Source organism: Saccopteryx bilineata, chromosome 5 (assembly GCF_036850765.1).
Source record: "Saccopteryx bilineata isolate mSacBil1 chromosome 5, mSacBil1_pri_phased_curated, whole genome shotgun sequence".
NCBI classification, from domain to species: Eukaryota; Metazoa; Chordata; class Mammalia; order Chiroptera; family Emballonuridae; genus Saccopteryx; species Saccopteryx bilineata.
The window spans coordinates 260,385,021-260,412,163 of NC_089494.1; the positions used below are offsets into that span (position 1 = coordinate 260,385,021).

Here is a 27,143-nt window from a genome sequence, read left to right on the forward strand (position 1 = left end):
GGGGAAGGACAAGGATGGTGCCGGAGCCGGGGGTAAAGCAGTGGCACTGTCACCACCCCCGGGCCCAAACCGATGAGGGGACTGTGGCCGAAGACCAGAAGGGGCACACTGCCTTCAGGGGAGCAGTGACCTGCGGTGGAGGGACACCACCAGGCCAAGCGGACCTCACCAGGCGGAGGCCAAGGGACTACATGCTCAACCTCCCTCTGATCTCCGGGGACTTCCCAGGAGCTGAGCCCAGCCACAGAGCAGAGGACAGGGCAGCCCACATGGGACCCATACCGGCTGGTCCTCCGGGCCGGAGGACGGGGTGCAGGAGGGGGAGGAGGGACCCCGAGGAGCAAAGAGTAGACCTCCACCGCAGGAAGCACCCGCCGTGGGAGGAACCAGGAGAGTAGCCAGAGCCCAGGCTGTGCCACGCCCTGGCTGTGTGGCCGTGAGCCCCCGACCAGCTGAGTCTCGCTTCCTCGGTCACATGTGAAGTGAGCCGAGCTCTCAGGACTGTTCGGCTCAGGCACGTGAGCGGGGGCAAATAGGACGCTGCAGTGGGGGGAAGGACAGCGGTTCCCCGGCTCACTGTCTGCAGTGGGGGGAAGGACAGCGGTTCCCCGGCTCACTGTCTGCAGTGGGGGGAAGGGCGGCGGCTCCCCGGCTCGCTGTCTGCAGTGGGGGGAAGGACGGCGGCTCCCCGGCTCGCTGTCTGCAGTGGGGGGAAGGACGGCGGCTCCCCGGCTCACTGTCTGCAGTGGGGGGAAGGGCGGCGGCTCCCCGGCTCGCTGTCTGCAGTGGGGGGAAGGACGGCGGCTCCCCGGCTCGCTGTCTGCAGTGGGGGGAAGGACACGGTTCCCCGGCTCACTGTCTGCAGTGGGGGGAAGGACGGCGGTTCCCCGGCTCGCTGTCTGCAGTGGGGGGAAGGACGGCGGTTCCCCGGCTCGCTGTCTGCAGTGGGGAGAATGACGGCGGCTCCCCGGCTCGCTGTCTGCAGTGGGGGGAAGGACAGCGGTTCCCCGGCTCACTGTCTGCAGTGGGGGGAAGGACGGCGGTTCCCGGCTCACAGTCTGCAGTGGGGGGAAGGACACGGTTCCCCGGCTCACTGTCTGCAGTGGGGGGAAGGACAGCGGTTCCCCGGCTCACTGTCTGCAGTGGGGGGAAGGACAGCGGTTCCCCGGCTCACTGTCTGCAGTGGGGGGAAGGACACGGTTCCCCGGCTCACTGTCTGCAGTGGGGGGAAGGATGGCTCACTGTCTGCAGTGGGGGGAAGGACGGCGGTTCCCCGGCTCACTGTCTGCAGTGGGGGGAAGGACACGGTTCCCCGGCTCACTGTCTGCAGTGGGGGGAAGGGCGGCGGTTCTCCGGCTCACTGTCTGCAGTGGGGGGAAGGACACGGTTCCCCGGCTCACTGTCTGCAGTGGGGGGAAGGGCGGCGGTTCCCCGGCTCACTGTCTGCAGTGGGGGGAAGGGCGGCGGTTCCCCGGCTCACTGTCTGCAGTGGGGGGAAGGACAGCGGTCCCCCGGCTCACTGTCTGTCCCGGTCCCGCACAGCCTCGCCGCTCCCTGCTGCCTTCCACCCCGTCCCTGAGCCCCCAAACATGCAGGGGCTTTCACAGCGGGGTCACTCTAGTCCTTAAAAGTGACAACAATTCCAACGCTCACGACATTCAATCGGGCTCTTTCCAGTTAGTTACCTGGTGGATTCTACTCCTTAGGAACAGCAGGTGAATAAGCAGAGGAAGTATTTTCACGCCCCCTTACGTGGAAAGAGATCAGGAGCAGAGACTGATCCCAGACCAGGCCGTGAGCATCTGATATGCAAACGTTCCGGTCACAGTAGGACCTTCGGAGATGTTCACTGAGAAAAAAAGTTCTGGGGAGAAACCAGACAGGAAAAGGACTTTGCAATTCCTTTTTTTTTTTTTTTTTCCATTCATTGTAGATATCCACCTTTATTTCTTTGATTACAGAAGCTTTTTCGGTCATCATATTCCCTATCAATATGTCCATTTAACTATTTAGACGGTTCTGATCCCAAATATAATCTGTGATTGGGCGTTTGTCACCCCTCACCACCAAGCTATTCTCAGACCCCCACTGGTGTCCTACACGTCAAATCAATTAGGATGCAGCCTACCCCGACGTAAGCTGAGTGAGATCCCACAGCTGAAGGGCTCAGCCTGTGGGACCCCCCTCCCCTCCATGGATGACGCCAGTCTCAAGTCCAGACTGTCACCTGCTTCTGACTGACTGGCTACAGACTGGGGGCTCCCACAGCCCCCTCCATGGGTGACTAATTAGCTAAAGTGGCTCACAGAATTCAGAGAAACATTTCATTGACTATGACTGGTTTGTTATAAAGGGTTATAACTCGGGAGCAGCCAGGTGAGAGAGAGGCCCGGAGCTAGGTGTGAGGGAAAGGTGAGGAGAAGGAGAGGCCACGCCTCCTCAATCTCCATGTGCTCACTGGACCATCAGCTCGCCAGACCCTATCCTTTGGTGTTTTTCTAGAGGCTTCATTACATAGATGAGAGTAATTAAATTATTGTCCACAGGTGACAGAGGTCCATGACCAGCCACTCTCCCTTTCCAATCCTCTCATCGCGTGGGGGGCTCCACCAGCAACCAGCCCCATCCTTGGGTGTGGTCTAGACCCCGCCCCACTCACATAGCGAAAGACACCTTTATAGCTCTCACCACTTAGGAAATTTCAAGGGATTTAGGAACTCTGTATCAGACACAGGGGGACAAAGACCAAATATATATTTCTTATTATAAATCACAACATCACAATTATCCATTCATTTCCTTTATCTACCCCATTGTCCCTTCTCACAAAGATATTGGAGTAACTAACAAAACCTTACATAGTGAGATAGAAAATTAAAATTATAAAAAAAAAATCTAGATAGTCTATATGACAAAGATCAAGTTCAGGACCCTCAGGCACACATCACGGCATTCTTTGAAGATTAAGATATTAATTTGCCTCTGAGCTTCCCGGTAGTCTAAGCAAAAAAGGGATCATGCTTCTTGATGTATACTGATTGCCCATAACACCAACAGCAAACCAAGTCTTCAAGGAGAGCAACAAGGACATATATTTCAGAGTTAAGTTAGTGCTGTCAATTTTATAGGGTTGGCTGGTGTATGGGTACCATGGTTACAAAAATAGGACTGTGTTTTTAAAAATAGCTCCCAGGGTACTCTGAGGGCTTACTGCAGAAGGGACCTCAGGGGAGGTTGTGGGGAATTATTTCCTTTGCATCTTCTACACTTCCATAATTGACGTTTCTCCATTACCACCCCGAGCTCCAAGGTACTACACAGAGAAGGAAGCCGAGGGGGGGAATTAATATGAGTGGCCCCTATTTCTAAAACCGGGCACTTTGCTAGAAAATGCTTCGATGATTTATGTGTTTATTACAAACTTCTGCGTTTTTTGATGCAAACACATTCTCAGATAATTTATTCATTCTCATAAAATGTCACAAGAAGAAACTATATCGGGCGGTTCAGTCATGGCCGGATTTTACGGTGATATTTTTCATGAAGTTGAGTAGTTATAGATTTATGTTAATGTACGTTGCATGTCATTTTTCTTGCCATCATATTCTGACGTTATCTGGAAACTGTCAGAATTTAAGAACTTGTCTTCCCTGAAGCTTGACTTTATTTTCATTTCTAACAGAAATGGATAAAAGTTTTACTTAAAGGCAAAGTGCGTGTGCGTGCGTGCGTGTGTGTGTATGTGTGTGTGTACGTATAGATATAAAAAATAAGGTATTTGTGATGAACCATCATCGTTAATCACAGATGCAGAAGAAATCGTCTTCTTTTCAAATGAGTTAGCTATGACATCCAAATGTGGCGTGGCTTTGCTCCTGAGGGCTGAGAATAAAGGAGGCTACGGTGAGTTTCTCTTTGCCTTAGATGTAAACCTAGCTCAAACTCTAAGCCAACTGCCTTTGTAGTGACAAACAAACCATGCAGGCAAGAATGAATTGATAATGAAGTACAAGAAATACACCACCCAAGAGGAGAAGGAGAATTAGGCAGAGGTCACTGAACATGTACGTCTAGAAGCACGAGCCTGGTTGAAAAGAAGAAAATAGAGTTCCATATCATGCCATCCAAAGACCTTCCCAAGAAGTGGCTTTCAGATCAGTTTAGACGCCTGAGGAGTTAGAATCAGAGACGACAGTAAAGTTCATTGGGTTCAACTCCTCTCATTTTACACCAGGAGGTCTAGCAAAAACAGCGGTTTGCTCAAGGTCACCAAGCAAATCGTCACAACCAGAACCGGAACTCACTGTTCCATCAACATCGGCAGTGGTTCCAGAGTGCTACTCTGTGTGCTAGTATCTAAAACGTATTCTGCAAAGTCCCCCACCCACCCCCAGCCCCGGCCTTGTTCCCTGATAGCCTGCTCCTCCCCACTGTGCACCCCAGTTCAATGCCAAAGACATGACTTGATGGATGATACTGCCCCCTAGCGGTGGAACACAGCAACACAAAATACTGCAAGAAAGAAAGAATTGGGCATCTTCCTTCACAGACTTAAATTTATTTAAGACGCAACCCCTGGATCAAAAGCAACAGAGGCATTAATAACAACATTCAGCTCAAAGTTCCCGTTATAAACTTTGTAGAAACCACTCATTAGTGAGATGGCAGGGCAGTGTTTTGTCTCACCGCCACACAGAGAAAACAATGAGGCCCGGAGAACAGGAGAGCGTCTCACGGCGGGTTGACAGGGCCCAGAGAACAGGAGGTGTCTCACAGCAGGTTGACGGAGCCTGGAGAACAGGAGAGCGTCTCACAGTGGGTTGACGGGGCCCGGAGAACAGGAGAGCGTCTCACAGCGGGTTGACGGGGCCCCTGGTTCTCCGACGGAGGAGCAGAAAGGAGCCACAAAGAGAGGAATTACAAAACAGGCAGTGGCAGCACTCAGTGATAACTGCCAGGGTAGAAGGTCACCTTGTTTAAGATGACTCTGAGCCAGGGCACTGAGTCACATAAGATGTTTAGAGCACAGGGCACCCACAGTCTGGCCAGTTCTATGTTAAGTTTTGTGGAAACTCAAGAAAGAGTGCAGGGAGGCCTCACAGGACAAGGAGCGCTGGACCGAGGAGTGAGACAGTGACCTCGGGAGCAGTGAAGCGTTGGTGGTGGTGCTCAGAAGCAGCTAAGACGGGGTTCTGGAAATGCTGGACTTCGGGACAAGGAGCCCGGGGTTCAAATCCCAGCTGTAGTGCTTTCCAAACGTGAAATCTACAAGTATCTTCCCTCGCCAGGGTTAAGTTTCCAGGTCTATAAAATGAAGAACACAGCGCCAATATCATACAGTATTCATCTGTTTTAAAGGTGATAACCAGCCCAAAATCTATAGCACAGTCGCTAAGACATGGTGCACCCTCAACAAAGGGGCATTGGATTAGTGTGTCCCAGAATTCTTTCCTCCCTCCTTACCATCTGCCATCCGCCCGGCACTGGGATGTCTTCCTGACTCTCTCTGTAACCCGAGAGTCTGTCTAGTTGGTGTGTAGCATACGAAATAAGTCTGTTCTAGATAAATATTAAAATAAGCTAGACTCCTCAGTCACAAAGACCATAGCTTTCCCGACATTGTTTTCCCTACAGTAAATCCACAGCACTGTGTCAGGCACATAGTGGATGCATAGAAAATATTCATTAAGTTAACTCTAAAATGTGTTCTGTTTCTATTGCATATTAGATAAGTATTGCTGGGTGTCACACGACCACCAAAGGGCAAGCCTGGGACCCTCAACCACACAGTTCCACGAGGTGGGGACCTACAGACGGGCAAGTCAAGTAGCCTGGGTTGCTTCTGGCCCCTTCTTGGCTCCAATTTTTTTTTTTTGTATTTTTCCAAAGTTAGGAGAGGCAGTCAAACAGACTCCCACATGCTCCTGACCAGGATCCACCCGGCATGCCCACCAGGGGGCATTGCTCTGCCCATCTGGGGCGTTGCACTGTTGCAGCTGGAGCCACTCTAGCCCCTGAGGCAGAGGCCACAGAGCCGTCCTCAGTGCCCGGGCCAACTTTGCTCCAATGGAGCTTTGGCTGCAGGAGGGGAAGAGAGAGATAGAGAGGAAGGAGAGAGTGAAGAGTAGAGAAGCAGATGGGCACTTCTTCTGTGTGCCCAGACCAGGAATTGAACCCGAGACTTCCACACATCAGGCTGATGCTCTATCACTGAGCCAACCAGCCAGGGCCTTGACTCCAATTTTAAACTCAGGCAAATCATCATTGGGCCTTAGTAGCCCTCCTATAGAAATATATATAATAGGACGCAATGGTCCCTGGGATATTGTGACTCCCTAGATGTAGTTTGTGCACAAAAGGCCACCCGTCCCGTAGCCCATGCCACCGTCCTGCAGTCTTAGCCCTCCACCTCACCCGGAGTGCCAGCCTTCCTCCGTTTCCCAAGACGCCCAGGTCAGCAGAAAAGATGGTCTCCTCAGGCCCATTTTGGAAAGGTGTTTCTGGCCCACACTCCCCACTAACCCCACCGTAAGGCTGTTCAAGTACATATTCAAGTACACAATCCTAAAAAACTGTACTTTCTGACCTTCTCTGAAGATTTGTCAGAGCGGGTAGGCCCCTCCCATATTCTCAACTTTGCCTCCTTAATTATTCCCCCCTCCACTCAAGGAGAGATTTAAGCAATCTATTGCTGAGATTGATTTCTGAGAGTTCAACGGACTTGGAGAGTTTTCTCAACTTGGAGAGTCTTGTCAAAAAAATATTAACTACATGGGTCATAAGCTGCTTCCTAGGACTCTCCTAGCCAATCATCGGGACACCAAACCCTAATGGCTCCCTTTCATATATCAAGAAAACTCTTAGACATAAATTCTGTGACTGAGGCCACACTTTATACAATTTTATCCTGAGTCCATTTCTTTACTTATACAGAAGGTCTATTTCTAAAAGTGTTGATTTCCATGATTGTGCTTCATAACTAAAAGGTATCACATATAGTTAACACAAATTGAATGGTAGCTAAGTAAAAAACAAGTATTATTTTATTTAATCCTAACCATGCAAGGAGTTACACTTTGTTATCTGCATTCTATGAACATAGAAACTGAAGTCCAGAACATTTAAATAGCTTGCCCAAAGTTACTCAGTAAGTAATAGAGGTAAGACCAGAACCCACCTGAATGACTTCAAGAATCCTATTTGTGATCATTCTATTGTGTCATTGTCCTTTCTATCAAGAAATGGATTCAGCATCGGCCCGGCGTGTGGAAGTCCTGGGCTCGATTCCCAGCCAGGACACACAGGAGAAGTGCCCATCTGCTTCTCCACTTTTCCCCCTCTCCTTCCTCTCTCTCTCTCTTCCCCTCCCGCAGCCAAGGCTCCACTGGAGCAAAGTTGGCCCGGGCGCTGGGGACGGCTCCATAGCTTCCACCTCAGGCACTAGAATGGCTCCAGTTGCAACAGAGCAACGCCCCAGATGGGCAGAGCATCGCCCCTGGTGGGCATGCTGGGTGGATCCCTGTCGGGCACATGCGGGAGTCTGTCTGATTGCCTCTATGCTTCTAACTTTGGGAGAAAAAAAGAGACAGATTCTTGGATCCTGTATGTCTTCTTTTCCAACTGTATAAATCACAGATAAGGATATAGGAGCTCAGAGAGGACAAACAATTCGTGTTCAGTCACTCAGTTCTTTAGTAGTAGCACCAAAACCAGGTCACAGGCAGTGATAAATATTTAATGACTGAATCTCTGAGAGCAATGTGTAAGAACAAAGTTGGAGGACTCACACTACTCAACTTCAAGGCTTACTATCCAGCTGTTGCGATCAAGACAGTGACAGTGAAGAACAGACATAGATCACTGAAACACAATAGAGAGACCAGAAACAGACTCATATAACCCACGTAAATATAGTCACTGATCTTTGACAAAGAAACAAAGACAATACAATGCATCAAAGTTTTTTTTTCAATAAACAATGCTTGGAACAACTGAATAATCACGTGCAAAATATAAATTCTAGACACAGACCTTACACCTTTACAAAAATTAACTCAAATAGAAAGAAAACCTTTAAATGAAAAATCAAAACTATAAAACTCCTCAAGCCTGACCAGGTGGTGGCGCAGTGGATAGAGTGTAGGACTGGGATGTGTAAGACCCAGGTTCGAGACCCCGAGGTCACCAGCTTGAGTGTGGGCTCATCTGGTTTGAGCAAAGCTCACCAGCTTGGACCCAAGATCGCTGGCTCGAGCAAGGGGTTACTCGGTTTGCTGTAGGCCCACGGTCAAGGCACATATGAGAAATCCATCAATGAACAATTACGGTGTGAAAACGGAAAACTGATGATTGGTGCTTCTCATCTCTCTCCATTCCTGTCTGTCTGTCCCTATCTATCTGTCCCTCTCTCTGACTCTCTCTCTCTGTCTCTGTAAAAAAAAAAACAAAAAGAAATAAAACTCCTCGAAGATAACAAAGAAGGGATCCTAGATGACTTGGGTGTGGTGATGACTTCTTAGATAGAGCACCAAATGCACGATTCATGAAAGAAATATTGATAAGCTGGACTTCATTAAAAGTAAAGCTGCTCTGTGAAAGACAATGTCAAGAGACATTACCAAGAGACATCAGACTGGGAGAAAATATTTTTAAAAGACACACCTGATAGCCTGACCAGGCAGTGGCGCAGTGGATAGAGCATCAGACTGGGATGCGGAAGACCCAGGTTCGAGACCCTGAGGTCGCCAGCTTGAGCGTGGGCTCATCTGGCTTGAGCAAAAAACTCACCAGCTTGAGCCCAAGGTCGCTGGCTCAAGCAAGGGGTTACTCGATCTGCTGAAGGCCCGCGGTCAAGGCACATTTGAGAAAGCAATCAATGAACAACTAAGGTGTTGCAATGAAAAACTGATGATTGATGCTTCTCATCTCTCTCCGTTCCTGTCTGTCCCTGTCTATCCCTCTCTCTGATTCTCTCTCTGTGTCCCTATTTTAAAAAAAAAGAAAAGAAAAAAAGACACGCCTGATAAAGGACTATTATCCAAATCATACAAAGAACTCTTAAAACTCAGCAATAAGAAAACACACATTTTCTTAAAAAAATAAAATAAAACTGGGTCAAAGATCCTGATAGACACCTTCCCACAGAAGACATACAGATGCAAACAAGCACGTAGAAAGAGACATGTGAAGAAAAACAACGCACTACCACTGCACAATATTAAAATGGCCAGAATCCAGAACACGGACCACACCACCCTCTGGCAGCCTGTGGAGCGACAGGGCCTCTCATTCCCCCACTTCTCCTCTCTTCACGGTGGATACAGGCACAACACACTTTTCAACTTAATTTGCTTCAGTGACGTTTTTCTCCGTCACTCTCTGAAGTCGAGATGGGCAGCAACCCAATACAGCCAACCCTGATCCGCACCATCTGGAAGTTTTTTTGGGGGGTGAATAAATACTCCCACTGTGGCACAGTTCAGGGTACCAGTGTGATTGTTGAACATGGCGCTGGGAAGAGCTGCCATGTCACAGCATTTCCACAAAATAGAGGTAAATGACTTCAACAGCAAAGGTACTAGTAAAAATGTAGTGGGCTGATTAGGGAGTCCTGGGTTCTGAGCATGCGCTACCTTTGTGCTTGCTCTAACATCAGTGTGCGTTTCTATCATTTATTTCTTAAGAATGGCTGTGTTTATCATCGCAGCATTGTTCACAGTGGCCAAGACATGGAAACAACAGAGTGCCCTCCAACAGAGGACCGGATAAAGAAGATGTGGTGCATATATATACAATGGAATACCACTCAGTCATAAGAGACGATGGCATGCTATCATTTACAACAACATGGATGGACCGTGATAACATATTGAATGAAATAAGTAAATCAGAAAAAGCTAAATACTGTATGATTCCATACATAGGTGGGACACAAAATTGAGACTCATGTACATAAACAGGAGTGCAGTGGTTACCGGGGGGAGGGGGAGGGGAATGGAGGGAGGGGGAGGGGTATAAAGAGGGACAAATATGAGGTGACAGAGGATGATTTGACTTTGGGTGATGGGTATACAACACAATCAACTGTCCAAATAATGTGAAGATCTTTGCCCAAAATCTATGTACTCTATTTGACCAATGTCACCCTGTTAAAATTAATCTTCTAAAAAAAAAAAAAAAAAAAGAATGGTTGTGTTTAATAAAGACTACATTGCAAAAATCCCTGAAAATGGTAACAACCAGCTCTTGTAAAAGTTGTTACAAGCTGCTCGGGATGGGACGCGCCCCCAAAACGTCTCGCGATATTTCCTTCTTCTCTAGGAATTTTGAATTGTAATTCAGCCCCACAGACCCTCTGTGAGGCTGAAAAATCCTTCATGGTTTCACCCTAACGAGTCATCGAGGTCATGGTCAGACTGAGTCCAGCAGATGCTACAGCCATGCTGCGCTCACCTCCCACCGTTACCTCACAAGAAGCATCAAACTGGGCAACAGAAATGAAACCCATCTTGTCTCTGAGTGCGGAGCCCATGAGGACACGCTCGGATGGTGCCAATTACGCAGGTGGCCGCCAGGTGGCGAGCGTGCCAGCCCCGTCCCACTGAAACTGCTTTATTTTATTTTTAAGATGAGAAAGACCTGGAAGAAGAAATATTTGGTCTTCTTGTGTGACAGGCATGAAACTTTCATGGAGTTTTAAAAATATTTGTGCACTTCCTCGGGAGGGCAGGTTGCCATATTTCCTCTAATTTTCCATTACGCACCAACACTAGGAAGAGAAGGTATGCAATAAAAGCCATGAACTTGACGTGCTCCAAGTCATTTAATTCCACACGCGAATGCCCATGAAGGAGTAACCATTCCTCGCTTTTCCAGATGAGAAAACTCAGCCAGTTCCTCGGTCCATTTGTTTATTTCACAAGTATTTATTGAGCACCTGCTATGATTCTGCCCGTAGTAAGCAGCAGAACCAAGATTCAAATTCAAGAAATTCAACTCTAGTCTATCCCCTTCCATTATCCCAAATATCTGAGGTGTTGTTCCTTTATTAAACAAGCCCACACACACACACACACACAAAAAAAAAAAAACCTAGAACCTACTTGTATTGTATATGGATTATTTTCAAAGCCATGTGACATGACACATTGTGTCACCTGTACAGCGTGGTTTTCTTACCTGTGGAGTCCCTGAAGTCCACCTCTAACTCTCAGTTCATTGAGTTTTACTTATAGAAGCAGCAATTTTCATCCAGTGTGCCTCAAGAATTTTTAAAGCATGCAATCCCTGACTATTTAGTCAGGGGCACTGACCTCATGGTCAGATTAAGAAATGACAAGCACCCAACACAAGAGCCATCCCGTGTGAATGAATCAAAATGACACCTATTCTTTTTGTCGGATTGGCAAAGTGTGCGTGTGTGTGTGTGTGTGTGTGTGTAATTTTGGTGTGCCACAGAACTTGAGTAATTAGTTTCTGTGTACCATGAGATGAAAAAGGTCAGAAGTTGCCGCCCTAAGCGATGAATAAGAGAAGCATGAAGCTGTAAATTACCGCTAGTAGGCACATTTGATTTGATGTAGCTGGAAGCGTCGGGGGTTTCTGTCATGGCCGCTGGTAATGTCGTCCACAAATGTTTTCAGTGAGGGAAGCTAAATGACGCCAGGGAAACCCGTACAGGGATCGTGAAGACACAGAGCACTCGGGCTGTTTATCAGAAAGATGCACCGTGGCTGAGACAAGGTTGTTGCCACAGCCCATGAGACCCGTGATCTGGGCACCCCCACCACCACCTCATCTCACCCCAGGGCCTTTGCACTTGCTGTTCCCTCTGTCAGGAACACCCTTGCCCAGATATTCACAGGATGTGCCCCCTCGCGTTCCTCAGGCCTCTGTTCTCATCAGCTATCTGGGAGGCCTTCTGGGGTCTGCCTAAGAAATGGCAGCCCCAGCCCCGTGTCTCCGTCTGCCTGCCCTGCTGTCCCTCACCCGGCTTTGTTTTTCTTTGTAGCACTTGTCATCACCTGTCACATACGCATTTGTTTGTTTGTTTTCTGCCTATGGCCACTGAAATGCGAGTTATGTGGGAATAGCAGGTGTTCCTTTTTTTTTTTTTTGCTATTACATTCCCCAACAACTGCATCAATACAGGTGTTAAAAACTAATCCATGCTGGACACATGTTATGTGCTCGATACTAAATCATTGACCAGAGGAAGATAGATGTCCTTCTCTCAACTCCCAGTCACTGAAGAGAGTGAGGTCCATGTCCCTGGAAGCGTAAGTGGAATGTTCCCATTGAATTCCAGACCCTCGGTCTCTTCACCGATCGGTTCTTCCAGCAAAGCGACTTGATCCCCATAGATACAGGGGCCGCTGTGAGGAAAGGCCTCTCGGGAAGCCAACTCCAGCTTCACAGGGAACGCCTTCCACACGAGCAGGCAGAGAGAGCCCCATCCACACGAGCAGGCAGAGAGAGCAGGCAGAGAGCGCCCAGGGAGCTCAGGAGGTGGCACCAACGCACAGTAAAACGAGGGCGAATTGATTCTATGGTTTCTAATTTTGTGCCTTAAGAAAGCATCACGGGGGGGGGGGGGGGGGTCTAGCCTTTTTTTTTTTTTTTTTTTTTTTTTTTTTGCAATAACCATTAAAATAGCCAAAGATACAACATCAACTGTGTTGCTGCTGTTGGTGAAATACGTCCCGGGTCACGTTTTGTGTTTTTACAACGCCAAGCACATCGGGGGTCCCGTCTGCCGGCAGCGCTTGGACTCCCCGCAGAGCAGCCGCCTGCCTGGCTGTGCGCAGTGTGCTCTTCCGAAACAAAAGCAAAACAAGGAGCGGCCATTCTGTTCAGGGAGGTGGTTATTTCAGACCTGGAAGCCCCCCCCCCCCCCGGGAGTCACCCAGACAGTACGTACTGTGTGGGGTTGGGTTGAATTGGTTGGCTGGTGCTGTTTTCAGCTGCTGGGTCTTTCCACAGAAGGAAATTTGAGGGGAGAGCTGATGGGAAGTAGATGAAGTGGAGTCCCCCACCTCCACCCCATGACATGGTGATGAGCCAAAACCAGCCCCCAGCGCCCCGGGACCCCTAGGAGTCCCCAGGGGGAGCACCAGGGAGCCTCGGAGAATGGTTAGAAACCACAGATCTAGCCCAAACTTGGCTCACAAATAAGGAAAGGAGGCCCAGTGAGTAGCCACCCAGCCCGCCCTCAGGTGAGGCATAGTATCCTATAACGGGGGGCATACCTTGTCTCACTGACTCCTCCCACGGCCCTAAAACCCTCATTATGCCACCTCCATTGTCGTCGATAAACGGACATTGCTTCCTCCCGGAGGCTTTTTCGGACACCCCAAACTGAAGTCTCCTGTATCTTCCACTAATGTCATGTCCTTCTTTCCTTAACGTTCTTGTCACATCTTCAATAATGCTTCCAATGCCTGTCCAGCCCCACACATTTAAGAACTATGACAGCAGCGTCTCTCGCCTCGCCCACTACATCCCCAGAATTTAGAACCTGGCCTGTCAACGCAACGCAACAGTGACTGCCCTGAGGGGAAGGGTGGTGGCATGCTTGTCCTTTTATCCCCAGTGCCTGGTGCTCTGCGCCACTCAGAACAGGAGGTCAGTGACTGTCTCTGAGCTGAGTTTTTTATGGCAGTAAAACTACCTAGAAGTCAGGAAAAGCTATTCCTGGGCTCATTCAGATTTCTTTCCTAGGGTCGGGCGGCCTTGAGTAATTCATTGTCCTACCTAGTTCGTCCTTGGTTCTGTCACCCGTGAAATGAAGGCATTAGACTGAGTCTGGGTCTTTGAAACCCCTTGTTATCTGGAAAATTCTGTGATGCTGTATCTCTCTGCTTGGAATGTGAATCAGTGAGAATACAATGTATAGAAGAATGGTAATTCCAATCAAGACTGAGTGGTTAAGAGGGGACCTGACATCTTGTTCTTCCGTTTACTAACTGTAAGGTGACCACAGAGTTTCTTCATCTCCTGCACAAAGGCGAGCGCTGAATGAAACCCCAGAACTAAAGGGTTTGGTTTGGTGCTGCGGCCCTAATGAGACGCCGACAAATATTAATTGACGTGATCATCGGGCTGACTCACATGGGAATGATTTCCACTTAAGAATATGTAAAATATAATATATAGCTCAATGAGCTTTTTCCATAAACTCACTGCTATTCCCTCTTCTATTTCAGGAGACAGACCTACCAAGATAAACAAGGTGAGGAGACTCATGACAAGCCACTTGTCACCCACTCTTTATTTTAGCAGCACAGGAATATGGACACCCTACAGGCTTAGATATCACTTGAAAACCATATCCTGGATGTTTAGTTGGGATTTGTAAATTCTGTTTGTAAACAAAAACAAACAAAAAAATCTTAACCATCAGCTCAGCTCACACAACAATAAAGCTAATTTCTGCTTCTCTCTCCTTCTACAGACTCCTCTACCACCTCCTCGGTAAGACGCTTACAACAGCCTTTTGTTCTGCTATATACTGAAATAGTAAGTTCCAGAATTTGAAAAGCTTCAGAATTTAAAATAGAGAAGCACAGAAAGTTGACATTAATGTGAGTTGGCCAGCGAGCAAGGCGAAACAAGCCTTCACTCGTCCATTTAATCATTCGTTCATTCAGAGCATTCTATTCAACACACCCTCACTCATCAATGCTTCCCTGTTCCTTCCTGGTTCTCTCCCATCATCTAAGTCCAGGAACCTGCCAGAAAGCACTGGCCCTGGGAAGTGCCATCCAGGGGCTGATAACATATAATCTACACCAGTGGTAGTCAACCTGGTCCCTACCGCCCCCTAGTGGGCGTTCCAGCTTTCATGGTGCGCCGTAGCGGAGCAACCAAAGTATAAATAAAAGATAGATTTAACTATAGTAAGTTGTTTTATAAGGATTTATTCTGCTAAATTTAGCGAAAATTCGACATAAAGTACTTGGTAAGTAACTATCATATTATTATATGCTTTAACTTGCTGTAACTGCTTTATAAATTTTATAAAATAAAGTTACTTCCCTACTTTATAAATCACCACGACTGTGGAACCGGTGGGTGGTTAGAAAATTTTACTACTAACAGAGATACAAAAGTGGGCTGTAGGTATAAAAAGGTTGACTACCCTGATCTACACAGAGGCAGATTAAGGTCGGTTGAGGCCTCAGGCGCAGAAGAAAATATTGGGCCCCTTAAAAAAGAGAGAGAGAGAGAGGCAGGGAAAATAAAAATACATGTTAACCATATTTTTAAATAAATAAAACATATGATGTACTATTAATGTACAAATTGCACTTATGAAACCAAACCTGGTATCATTAGAAAGAAGTATTAAGTTGGGGTTTTGCAGGGCCCTTCAGAAGTCGGGGCCCAGGGCGTGCTCCTGGTGTGCCTGGTGCGCCCACCATTAAATCCGCCTCGGATTCTACATGTATAAGTACAAATGTTACTATATTTATGCATGAATATGGAGGGGAGAGGCACAGGCTTGATTTCTTAGGCTTTGAAGAGCCGCTCTTGCTCTCCATGAGCCCAGGGAGCACCCCAGTCGTCACCCCGAGGTGAGAGGAACGTCCTTGTCACTGTTCTCTCTGCCCTCACTGAAGAAGGTATTGGAGCCACCGGCTGGGCCTTCTTCTCTGCATTTCTAGCATCTGACACGCACTTTGCGAGTGAGGGAGTGAGTGCTGGGCAAGGGGGTGGGCGGGGCATTCACTGACTCTCAGGCACCTCCCCTCCCCACTTCTTTGGGGACTTTCCCTAGCTCCCGTCTTCCCCGCTAGGATCAATGGAAGGCGATAATGATATCATGTCCCCAGGCCTCCTCAAACTCAAACAGGTGGCATTGTTGAAGGAGCAAAGACAGCCAGTAGAAAATGGCATCAGAAAACAGAGCCAAACCCAAGAGCCCGTGGCAGGGAGGTAGACTTTGGCTTCCTTAGAAGAAAGGCTGTCTTGTGTTCGAAGCTGCCGATGGAGCGAGCAGAGCCGTGAGGCACGGACACCCAGGACCTGACGCCTCCCACCCGAAGCTGGGGACACCGAGGGTGGGGCCGGCTGGGGAGCCACCTGCACAGCAACGCTTCTCACCGCCCCCCTATCCCTGTGACTCTTCACACAGGCCACCTGTTGTCAGTCTTCCAAAGAAATACCAGCCCTTGCCCCCGGAGCCGGAGAGCGGCACGTCGCCCTACCCTCAGAGGCACACCTCCCCCGAAGTCCAGAGCGGGCCCAGGTGAGAGAGCGGCCGGCCGTGGCTGCTGGTGGAGTGGCCAGGCAGGCAGGTGGGCTGGGGAGGGTGACAAGGACAACCCACCGTCCCCTCTCAGAACAGCCTCCCCGTGGGGTGGGAGAGGCCGATTGTGCCTCCAGGGAAAATAGTCCTAGAAACCTGTAGTTGAAGTCTTTAACCAAAAACATAGGGGTGTGTGTGTGTGTGTGTGTGAGTGTGTGTGTGTGTGTGTGTGTGTGTGTGTGTGTGTAACAAAATGAGTTATTGGAAGAATGGCTCGCTTGAGACCTGAATTAGTTATTCAAGAAAATGTTAAATGCTGGAATGGAACTGGGACTTTTTATGCAAAAACCGAAAGGTATTCCAGGCTATTGAAGGAACAGGCTGGGTCCCCTGCTTCCCATCACCCAGGCTGGAGGAATGTAACTGCATATGGAAACCCATTTGTCAACAACAGTATTGCTTTTATGACAAATAAAAATTACCCGAGCAGCCTTCTGGTATAAAGTGCTGATGACAGCCCCTCACTTCCAATCGTGTGGGGCATTGGGCAGCCAACTCTAATCACAAAATGTGACAAACCCGAATGGGCCCACTTTTTCCCCCAAGAGAGTCTGAATGCCCAGAAGTGCCTCACTGCAGCGGCCCGAGCGGAGATTAGCGGGCCCCTTGTGTTCCTGCGGCGGAATGAGCGATGTCTCCGCCCGCCAGCTCGGACCCGCGGGTGGGGGCGCCGGGCACTGCCGAGGAGTGAGCATTGCTCATGGACACAGAAATCCAAAATAGCGGGCATGGTTTGAGCTTCTGTGCAAACCCCATTTATCACTGGTCCTGGTGGAGGCCGTTAAAGAGCCTGAATATCATTTCCTCTCCTAATTTTCTGGGGAATGTCTCTTCATCTTTTTGTCCTGCACAGCTCCACACAAACATAGACCTGCCAGGCGACAGTCCCCTCCCCCACACCATTTCCGGCCTCCTCAGTCCCCTTCCCAATGGGCCTGGCATGCAGGAAGGGACAAGAGTCCTCAAGTCCAGATTCAAGCTGCCCGGGTTGAAGTTCAGGTTCTCCGTCCCAGGAACTGGCAGGTTTGGGGAGGAGGCCTCACCAGGGGGTGACTGTGTCTCCAAGGCAGTCAGCAGTGTCTGGGGACGTTCTGGTTGTGACCACTGGGACGGGTAAGGATGCTCCTGGCCTCTCGTAGGCAGAGAGGACAGGGATGGTGCTAAATGTCCTACGGTCCTGCGATGCACAGGACAGCCCCACACCACAGAACGAGATGGACAGGTCAGTGCCCCCAGGCTGAGAAGCTCTGCCTGGGGCAGATTGCTAGCCTTCCCCACGCCTGAGGTTTCTCTCGGTAAAGTCAGACCAGTGCTGCCAGCCCCGCCTCCCCGGCTAATGTGAGAACTGAGTGACTCCTGACCAGCACTGACCAGTGCCTGCCCAGTGTAGACTTATAACCACCGCTGCTGCTCTTTCGCTACCTTGAGCCCTTTCCAGCTGGTGCCTCCGCCACCTCATGTAATAATGTATTTGGATGCAAGTCCGTCTCTTCCACCCCAGAAGGAGGGACCTTCATTCCGGTGTGCGTGTCCCCAGCCCAGAGTAGATGTTTGATAAACATGTGTTTCCTTCTGCGGCTTCCAAAGGGTCCGAGCCGGACTAGGAGACACCACACGTGCTCTGTTTCTACTTCCGTTCTCAAAGACAGAGCCTAGGCGGCAGCGACCATAGCGGGCCCTCAGACCTGCCCAGTGTGGTCATCAGAACTGGAAATGTAAACCATAAGGTCCCTGAAGCTCCGAGCAGACAGGCTACGGCGTACAGACCTGGCTGACACTCAGAAAACTCAGAGAAGTGAGGAGATGGAAGACGGGACGAGTGAAACAGCAGAGAAGTGAGGAGATGGAAGACGGGACGAGTGAAACAGCAGAGAAGTGAGGAGATGGAAGACGGGACGAGTGAAACAGCAGAGAAGTGAGGAGATGGAAGACGGGACGAGTGAAACAGCAGAGAAGTAAGGAGATGGAAGACGGGACGAGTGAAACAGCAGAGAAGTGAGGAGATGGAAGACGGGACGAGTGAAACAGCAGAGAAGTGAGGAGATGGAAGACAGGACGAGTGAAACAGCAGAGAAGTGAGGAGATGGAAGGCGGGACGAGTGAAACAGCAGAGGTGACAAGCTTGTTTGGGGCAGAGAAAAGAGGATGTTGCCTTTTTCTTTTCTTTTTCTTTTTACTTTTTTTTTTTTTTCTGGACAGAGCAGGCCAGCGGGACCCCGCAGACTGGGGTCTGTATCCTAGTCGGGCTGCTTTGTGGCAGGATAATCCCAGAAAGCTCTTCCACGGCTCTGAGTACCGCTTTTCTCATTTGTAAAAAGAAAATGACCGTCCCATGTGACAGAGCGTGGTGAGGGGTTTTAATTGCTCTGAGAGGTGAGCCCCAGGTATCACTATTTTTAAAGTGCCCCCCCCCCCATAAATCAGATGGACAGCCAGAGTTAAGAGCCAGAGGAAACCAGGTTCTGGGACTACGTCTGCAGTTAAGGCTTTGACGGTCCCTGGGTGGAACCCTTGGGCGCGCAGACTCCTGGTGTCCGAGGCAGGGCTGCCCTGAGCTCGCTCCCAGTGAGCCGCTACCATTTGGTCTCGCCGTCTGTGGAGCAGCCATCTGGTGGTCTCGGCATCTTTTGAAGTTTGCACTTTGCACCTCTGGTGTTCCTGCCGGTACCGTTGACATCCGTTGGATCATTTTTAGATGAGATGGCCACTGGGCTGGGGCTCTTCACTACAGGCACCTCCAGAGGGCAGTGACATTTCATCTCAGTGAATCCTTCCAGCGGCCGATAAAGGACAGTCTTCTAAGGCTCGGCCGGGCAGTGCCCAACCCACTGGATGGCACACAGTAGGTGCCTGGGTAACTGTCGCTTCCCTGGCCATTGGGCACATAGGGTTTGTACGATTCAGAGCAGTTTGGTGACTTGGCCAAAGCTCTCAAGCTGGTGTATGACGACCGAGGGGACATGGGGAGCCCTGCGCAAGACCCTGGGCCTGGCACCGCAAATAAGGAAGGGTTTTGCTTAGGAAGACAGCTTCCCGTTCATTTTTAGTTAGGCCTCATATCGGTAGTCAGATGGCCATTAGCCACGACTCTAGTCACAAGGAAACAAGCCCAGGAGGCGGCCGCTGGGTTCATTTTGTCTGGAAACAGAGGGAGGGCGTGAGGTCTGAGCTGCCTCTGCCCCGCCCCCTCCTCGCAGCCCCGCCCCCTCCTCGCAGCCAGGCCGCTCCAGGGCCCTAGGAGGCCGCTTGTTACCAGCACCCCCAAGGGGAGGCTGTGATTTACATCTGACAGGTAGGCTGTGATTTACATCTGACAGTCGACAGCGACAGCGTCAGCGCCAGCGGAAGGAGGGGCAGCTGCAGCCCCTCACAATGGGCCCTGCTCCCCGGGATGGTGCAGGTGGTCCCAGCTATTGTGTTTCAGCCCCACGTGTCCCCACCAGCGCTCCGCCATTCTCTCTTAAAGCTACGTCGTGGCTTCACGGGCAATCGCCACACTTCAGATGGGGAAAATGCCCTTTAAATCATTAATTGGCGACTTAAACTGGACGAGCACTTTGAAGCTGGAGGGGGAAGAGGGACGGGGGGGGGGCACGGTTGGTTAGACATTCTCAAGCATTAAAGACTATTAGCATGAGTTTTATAATATCCGTGTACTTAATATGTTCTTCTCTGCTTATCATTATTAATATTATTTACTAAAGTAAATCGATGTAAAAGGGAGACATAGTACCGTCAGTAACTGCAGCACACACAGTTTCAGACCAAAACTTCGAGCCCAGGAAGATTTTTCTCTGCTCAAGTGGAAGGCAGTGTGAGGGTGGGGTTGGGGTACTCTCACCGCCACCCTGAGACTCTCTTGGACATAACTAGAAAGAGATGGACGAGGGAAAGGCTGTCTGTGTGTCCATTGTGATTTCACTACCGTGGCACCCAGACCAAATAAAACCACCCTGGAGAATAGTAAGAGCAATGGACTGTTGGCTGAGCTCTAGCCACACCTGGGGCTCTTTGGAGTTGTTCTCACTTGCAAATCCAATATTTAAAGTTACCACTTCTAAAGCCACACTTTCCTGAAGCTTCAAATTCCATCTGTAAGGTGTATTGCTCTGCTTATAAATCGAGCAATTGTTCCTAAACAGAAAGACAGTCGCTCTGTGTGTCACCTGAGAGAGGTTAAGGAATCTTAGAGGATGAGACTTATTTACGAACAATAGAAGTTGTCTCTCCTTAAATATTTGAAATACTTCGATATCTTTCACTTATTTGATTTTTATAAAGTACTTCTAATGCTGATGGGGTGAATTTAAACCCTAACAAGCAGAACTTTCCTCAACAATGAACTTTCCTTTAACATTTTTGAAAATCAAATGAAGTGAATGTACAAAGATAGAAAAATTCAAGTTCTCATAAACTGTCCACATTTGCTGCAAACAGAGTCAGACATAGGTTGGTTGACTCTTAAAACTTAAAATCAGGCCCTGGCTGGTTGGCTCAGTGGTAGAGCATCGGCCTGGCGTGCAGGAGTCCCGGGTTTGATTCCCGGCCAGGGCACACAGGAGAAGTGCCCATTTGCTTCTCCACCCCTCCCCCTCTCCTTTCTCTCTGTCTCTCTCTTCCCCTCCCGCAGCCAAAGCTCCATTGGAGCAAAGTTGGCCCAGGCGCTGAGGATGGCTCTGTGGCTTCTGCTTCAAGCGCTAGAATGGCTCTGGATGCAACAGAGCGACGCCCCAGATGGGCAGAGCATCGCCCCCTGGTGGGCATGCCGGGTGGATCCCGGTGGGGTGCATGCGGGAGTCTGTCTGACTGCCTCCCCGTTTCCAACTTCAGAAAAATACAAAAAAAAAAAACCCTTAAAATCACAAGACTAAAATCAATCTCACACTTCGAATGGAAACCACCTGGCCAGTCTGTCAGTATTCCTAAGACGCCAGAGCCTTTTAAACATGAAAACACTGAGATCGGCCTTAATTTAACCCACAAGTCATGAAAGCTATGCATGTTTGTCCCACTTTATTACTTTTAATTGTATTTCTCTTACCTTCTCGCTTGCCGCATTACACAGGAGAGATAGGGTGTAACTGTGTTATCTCCGACGAGCTGACGAGACAGGCTTAAGAATGTGGGACCCCAGTGTGCGCACCTGTTGCTTAGAGACCTGAGACCAGGACATAGCATCTGAGTGCCGGCTGCTTCTGAGACTGTCTTATCTGATACAAACTATCTAACTCTAGGTCAATAGCCTTCAACTAAGACTGGTGTTGCCGCCTCCATCTCTGGGTATCCCTTTAGTCTCAGTCTTTCCACCAGAAGACCTGGGGGGACAGAAGCCCACATTCCTTGCCTTGTCTCCTTATCTGGCTTGGAGCACATTCTACCCACAGAGCCCACTGAACACCCCACATTTTCATATTGACCTCTACCACTGCTCACAGTGACCCTCTAAAGAGGAACGCCCTTGTAACCATTCTGCAGATGAGAAAAATGAGGGTTAGAGACGCTCACTGACTTCCTTGTCGATATTAATGCAAGGGTTGGAGTTCCTTCTGAGACCTGTTCCCTGTCCACGTGAGCAGATGCCAGAAAGAGTGCTTCCCCTGTCGTGCAGTTTCGTGGTTGTTCTGTCCTGGGCCTCCATTCACTATAGGCCTCCTTTCTCTCACACGAGCTGTACTGGGATCCACTGCACCTGACAACTTCATATTTAAGACCCTCTCTGCTTCCTCAGAGCAAAAAACCGAGGGCTTTCAAGTCAAGGTGACAACAGCAGGTCTTACCGTGGTCATGAATCTTGACACAGAAAGCCAAATGTCAAGGGGAATGGGGATGTTATTTAGATCCCCCTAAAACACAAAGCACATTTATTCATGTCCTCTCTGTCACCACCTTTTAGATTAGCTTGCTGCTTTTTCTTTTGCTTAGAAAATTATGAGAAAAATCACCTGGCTTTAATTTTGTAGAATGGTAATAAACAGCACACTGGGCTACAGGCTGTTGGTTTGGCAATAAAAATGTAATCAAAGGTTTTATAAGGACTCAGAATGATTTTATTTTGATCATCATAAACTTTATTTTATGTAACACTGTATCTCTGTTCCCTGCAGGCAGATAAGCTTAAAGAACTTGAGTGAGGTAAGTAATAGCTTGGTCCCAGAAAGCAGAGAAGGTGAATTTTTGTGTGTTATGTGTCTGCAACAGGCAAGATACTATTGCTTTAAATAATATACTACACTTAATTGTCATAACAACCACGCTCAACGTGCATTGTTATCCCTATTTTAAAGGTGGGAAAACTAAAGCAAAACAAGTTAAAATCCAGATCTTACTCCAGGATCCTATTTGCCGCCGTATTCAGTGTTTATGGGGACAATGACATGAAGAACGCTCCTAGTTCCTATGGAAGACCGAAAGTCTCCACCTGGCTTCCAGGCTCCCGCGTGACAGAAATGCAGGGCTGGAAGCTGGTTATCCTCGCTGTGCATTCTTCACAAAAGAGCCAGGACTCCAGAATGGAGGAAATACAAGACACGGTCACACAGACCCGCGTTTGAAACGCGCTCTGCCCCCCACCACTTCTGTGAACTTTGGCAAATCTCCTCCCCACATCAACTCCATTTCTGTTTTCCCAGCCATTAAAAAAAAAAAAGTGATGGATGCACTCAACTTTGCAAAGTTGTGGCAAAGTCAAGAGTCAGTCGAAGTGGACATGTACACGCCCAGGGGGGCGGTGAAGGCTCAGTGGACGGCATGAAAGTCAGGTGAGATGGGGATGTCCCAGAGCCGCCTGGAATGGTGACTTCCTTAAGCCCCCAAAGAGGAGGCTCCTGAAGAAGGTGGCGGTGAGTCCACCATGACCGGTGGAAAGTCTGCCCAACAACATGAGTGTCCTCACTTCATCCCCACCGGTCTCCTAGGGACTTGGCTCTTATCTTATGATGTGGCCAATCCTCTTATATCTAGACTGCAGAGGTTAACTTTTCTTTCTTCCTCCCTCCCTCCCTCCCTCCCTCCCTCCCTTCCTTCCTGATGAGAATGTTAAAATCAAGTCAGGTTCCCAGCTTGTGACTCCAACGAGACACTGACTACCTCTAGCCCACAGACAGTCGTGCGGAGGAGAAAAATGCAGACCCCCTGGAGGAGGGGTCAGCCCCTGTTCCATTCAGGACTTCACCGGCTCACCCTCTGGTGGGAGCTGAACTTCCAGGCACCACCAGGAAGGAGAAAGTTGGGGTGGTCTCCACACCCCCAGAGGAGCTGGGGAAACCCACACGTTCAGAAGGACCCCACCCCTTTCTTCCTGTGCGTCAGACCTATGTGTCCCGAGTAGCAGACGGCTGCCACTCTCAGTGACCTGCAGGTCGCAACTCTTCGGCCAGTCCGAAAGGACAGGAGAAGGTCAGCCTTCGAGAGCAGGGGGCGTGCAGGACTTCTGTCCTCCCTGCAGCTTTGGTCGGCATTTTGCTAAAAGTTGATACCATCTAAACTCTGCGGAACCACACGGCCCTAGTAGAAAAACACATTCTTCCTCCTTATCGTCTGCCAAGACATTTCCCCATTGTTTGAGGCCAGCGTCATGGCCATTTCTTCATCACAAAAGCTTATCTCCTAGGACGAATGTCATGCTTGTGTTTGTGTGTGACCAGAATCTTGGAGACCAGAAATGGTGGGCTACCCGCCTGGACTGGAATTTGCATTGTGCTTTTATAGTTTTCAAACAGTGCAGAGACTCATGGTCTCGCTTAACTCTCACAAAAGCCTCAGAGAACAAACGCCTGAGAGGGGTGAGGAGACCCGGAAGTGCCCCTACGGCTGCCAGGACCCCCCGAAAGCCCCGAGTCCAAGTGCACGCCCACCTGCAACTGCGTTAGAAATACAGAGACCCCGCTGAGCTGAGATGGAGAAGAAGAAGAAGAAGGAGAAAGGAAGGGAGGAAGGAGGGAGGGACATGCAGAAAGCATTTCTCTTTAACTTGAATATGCTTATTTTCTACCAACAAGGAAAGTGAAGAGAACTAGAGAAATTTCCCTCCACTCTCTGAAACTCATCACGTCCCAATTCAGAGCCCTCACGCGAAGAGCTGTCTGCGTCTCACTCAGGTGACCCGTCTGCCTCCTCCCCCCAACAGGAGGCTGCTGCACACACAGCCTGCTCGGGCCCCTCTCCTCTGACCAGCCTGGAAACCACGTCCGCACCCGATGGAGCACGCTGAAATGCCAGGTCCAAAGTCCTGGGCAAGACTCGGTGGGGAGACGTCCAAACCGCTCCTTAGAATGAATTCATGATCCCCTCTACTTCGGCTGTAGATGTGCCTTCATTGGCTGTCCATGAGGAAGTGTGATCCCTTTTCCAGAACCTTCGGGGCCATCATGGCCTTTGAATCAAAAGAGTTTGTCTATTAGCTAGCTTCAGATAAGACTCCTGGTGCCTCTCTAAGCTATCTGTGACTAAAGGTTCTTTTCTTTTTTTTAAGTGAGAGGAAGAGAGATAGACTCCCACATGTGCCCCAACCGGGATCCACCTGGCAACCCCCATCTAGGGCCGATGCTCTGCTCATCTAGAGCCATGCTCAGAACAGAGCTATTTTTAGTGCCTGAAGCAGAGGATTCATGGAGCATCCTCAGCACCTGGGGCCAAGGTGCTCAAAACAATCGAGCCATGGCTGTGGAAGGGGGAGATAGAGAGAGAGAGAAGAAGAAGGTGAAGTGAGGAGAAGCAGATGGTCACCCCTCCTGTGTGCCCTGACCAGAAATCAAACCCGGGACACCCACACGCCGGGTCGACATTCTACCTCTGAGCAACCAGCCAGGGCCTGAAGGTTTCCTGTCTGTGAAGAAATGGGAGTTCGGAGGCCTGGCTGCAGGGTCAGCTCAGCCACAGGGTAGCTCTGGAATCTGGGAGATGGCACCACCTCTTTGGACCTCGTCTGCAGACCACCGGCTTTAAAAGCGCTTTTCATGGACCTCAGACCCTTTTTAATATTTGATGAAGGGTATATGATAAACCTTCCTAAATCCTGCAGAAAAAAAACATAGTCACATGTTTACGGAGGGGAAAAAAATAGCTTTTAATTTCAGAAGGTTCATTATCCCCACGAGGCTAGGCCAGGAACTCTCCCGTCCCCAAGTTAAGAAGCTCTTGTTTAATAACACCTGAGCTGCTCCCCAGCTGCATAAAATGGGCTTTAGAACATTCATTTTGGTTAAACGCTGTAGCAAACACTGTAGCATACACTGTACCTCTTGTCAGGCTCTCTGCTTCTTTAAGAGTAGAATAGGGCCCAAGGATGCAAATCCAATAAGCACAGAGATTTTCTTTTATAAGGAAGGGTGATCAGAAATTCTATCACTATTAAGGGAAGAAAGAGAAAGGAAATGTTTGGGAAGATAAATGGATACATTTTAAAAGAATGCATAATGTGAATAGTCTCATGCTCATTTTTGACCAATAATAAAAATTAACCACAACCTCGTCTCTTAAACACAATCTCTATTAATATATTGTCACAATTCTCCAAGTCCCCTTTTATACACACACACACCCCTACCTGTAAATATGTCATGAGGCCAGTTTTTATTCTGGACTTTTGAGGCATACTTAAGAGTGCTGTCTTATTCCACGCTCTGTGTAAATACTGACGATACATGTATAATATCCCAATAAGTTAATAACGGCACCAAAACGTACTTAGCGGTTCCCGCTTGGATGGGCATGTCGATTGCTTCCAGGGTTTTGACATGATAACTACCGACATGCTGAATGTCTTTGTGCACAGAACGTGGTCCTGGTGTTAGGCTGTTTTCTTAGAAGAAAAGGCTCACCCATGCAATTACTGAAATAAGAATAATAGTACATCTAAGGCTCTTGATAGCTGTGTTTAAACTGTTTTCCAAAGAGTCAAAGCAATTTATAGTCCCGTCAGCAGACTGTATACTTGCCTGTTACATCACACAAAGTATAATTTTTTGTTTAATGTTTTGAAGTATTATTTGTAGATTATTTTAAATCTCAATAATAACAAAAAATTTTGCCCAATGCTACACTGATTGCTCTAAAAACATACTGTAGGAAGTTTTCTACCACCAAGAGTCACTCAACGTCATTTTTTTTTTTCCATCTAACACAGGTCCTGGGAACAGAGAAAGGTGAACTATTTTTGTTTATTTCATGCCCTAATTCCATTAGGGTAAGTTCTGTTTCTATATTTATAGTGTTGGTCATTTGTTTAAAGGATGGATTGTTTCAGGGCCTGGGGTGCATGAGCACAGTGGGTGCACGCGCACGTGTGTGTGTGTGTGTGTGTGTGTGTGCGCGCGCGCATGTGTGGTAACATGACCCACGTGGATCCAGGACTTCATAGGCTGTCTGTTCAGGAATTCCCTGGTCTGAACAAGGTGACTTAGGCCGCGGGTGGGCTTGAGGTCTCTCTTCGGCCACAGGCTGCTGACAGGGAGACACGAGGCTGCCGCTGCCACGTCAGGAAGACGTTGCTAGGCACCTGTTCCGGAGAAGCTCTTGGTCTCTCCATCTTTGCTGTCATCTAGATACACACACACATATATCGTCATTTGAGCACATGCACGTGCAAACACACACACACACACACACACCATTGGTGTCATTATTCTGGAAGCAAATAATCCAACACTCACCCCCTTAGGATGCTAAGTAGGTGATAACTTCATGTCCACCTTTGAAACACTGTTCAGCATGCACTTTGCATGATGCACTGTGTCCTGAGCCGCGGCCCAAAGACTTAACACAGGCAGAGTGGCCAACCAAGCAGCGGAGGCCTCCAGCGGCCCCTGTGGTTTCAGATGGACTGCGTTGCCTCTGT

General features: G+C 48.9%; 1 protein-coding gene across 1 annotated transcript in view; it reads left to right on the forward strand.

The window, feature by feature from the left end:
- Positions 1 to 27,143, forward strand: part of CLNK (cytokine dependent hematopoietic cell linker) — a 163,102-nt gene that overhangs the window by 109,183 nt on the left and 26,776 nt on the right. Inside the window, exons 14-18 of the mRNA XM_066233102.1 lie at positions 14,205 to 14,230; positions 14,453 to 14,472; positions 16,136 to 16,249; positions 22,414 to 22,441; positions 26,433 to 26,451. Of these exons, the coding sequence (XP_066089199.1) occupies positions 14,205 to 14,230; positions 14,453 to 14,472; positions 16,136 to 16,249; positions 22,414 to 22,441; positions 26,433 to 26,451 (207 nt within the window). The remainder of the gene's footprint in view (positions 1 to 14,204; positions 14,231 to 14,452; positions 14,473 to 16,135; positions 16,250 to 22,413; positions 22,442 to 26,432; positions 26,452 to 27,143) is intronic.